The sequence below is a fragment of the Perkinsus marinus genome (genome assembly GCF_000006405.1).
Source record: "Perkinsus marinus ATCC 50983 genomic scaffold scf_1104296975404, whole genome shotgun sequence".
Taxonomy (NCBI): domain Eukaryota; phylum Perkinsozoa; order Perkinsida; family Perkinsidae; genus Perkinsus; species Perkinsus marinus.
The window spans coordinates 1-1,293 of record NW_003200816.1 but is presented as its reverse complement, the minus strand read 5'-3'; the positions used below and the strand labels follow the sequence as shown (position 1 = coordinate 1,293).

The window sequence follows — 1,293 nt, the reverse complement described above, 5'->3', positions numbered from 1 at the left end:
TGCAGGTCTAGGCTTCGAGAGGGCCCGAAGGTCAGGGAACTACGTCGAAGCGATTAGCTGTCACATACACGGCCAATGGGTTGCCGACCGTGGCAGTAAGTCTTCAGGGCAGGGTCACTACGGTCGCGCTCCTTGATACAGGAGCGACAGACGTGTTCGTGTCCAGTGCTTTATACCGTCGGTTGAAGGCAGAGTCCCCAGGCCTGGAGCTAAAGCAGGGTGACATATCGGTGAAGTTGCTCGATAGAGGAGCAGTGAAGATCCAGGGGGTGCTGGAGGCTCTAGCCATTGGGTTCGGTGATCAGACTAGGACAGTCGAGGCCTACGTCTTAGACTCTGCTCATTGGGAGCTGGTTCTACCCCGATGGGTGCTGGGTAACTGTGTTTGGGTGATGGCTGGTAACGACTACCTACTCTTCGATGAGCCTGAGGTCACCCCTCACGGGGGAGTGCAGGAGGCGAGGGAGATAGGCGCTAATACAGTCGAGAGAAGCCGATCTCTCCCGACACGAAGAGTGTGGCCAGCAGTCGTGAAGGTCCCTTGGATTGATGATCGTAGACCTAAGCAGAATTATGATGCCATCAGAGGCCGAGATTTGAAGATCACACAGAGGCTGGCCAAGAGACCTGAAGAGTTAGCAGCGTATGAAGCGGCCGTGGACGAGCTCTTGAAGTCCGGGGCGGTCGAGGAACTCCCACTGGGGGAGGACCCGAGGAAGTGGGCCTACCACTATATGTGTGGGGTTCCGGTCTTCGCCAATCAGCGAAAGTCCACACGCTGTCGTATCTGCATCGACGCTCGAGAGCTTAACAACTTCACGAATAAAGAAGGGGACGAGGAGGCCGCGGACATGGACCTACAGTCACGGATTCTAGAGTGGCGAGCCTCAAAGAGAGTTGATTGTGAGGACCTCAAGAAGGCCTTCTGGTCGGTTCACATCGATGAATCGGATGTGAAGTGGTTGGGGATGTGCGTCGGGTCGAGGATCATAAGGTGGATCCATGTCCCTTTCGGGACGAATTGGTCCCCTTGGGCCCTCTCCTCGGTCTTGGGAAAGATCCTCAAACAGATCGGGGGGACGGACGGGGCCGAAGCTATCTCCTTCTATGTCGACGATGTCCTTCTGCGAGGGGACAGTTGCTCTGAGGTGTCGAAGATTCGTCGGGAGGTGGTTCCCGCATTAGAAGAGCGGGGGTTCGAGGTCCACCAGGACAAGCGAATGTCCAATCTCGACACGGGTGAAGACTGTATAGGTCGAGGGGTATCTAAAGAGAAGATTCTCAGTGAGAAGT

General features: G+C 55.8%; 1 protein-coding gene across 1 annotated transcript; it reads left to right on the top strand.

The window, feature by feature from the left end:
- Window positions 1–166: 166 nt before the first annotated feature.
- Window positions 167–970, top strand: Pmar_PMAR003839 (hypothetical protein; the record flags this gene model as incomplete). The annotated part of the gene is made up of 1 exon (XM_002765666.1): window positions 167–970. A coding segment is annotated over one exon (804 nt), but the record flags the coding sequence as incomplete, so codon positions are not given.
- Between the last annotated feature and the right edge of the window lie 323 nt (window positions 971–1,293).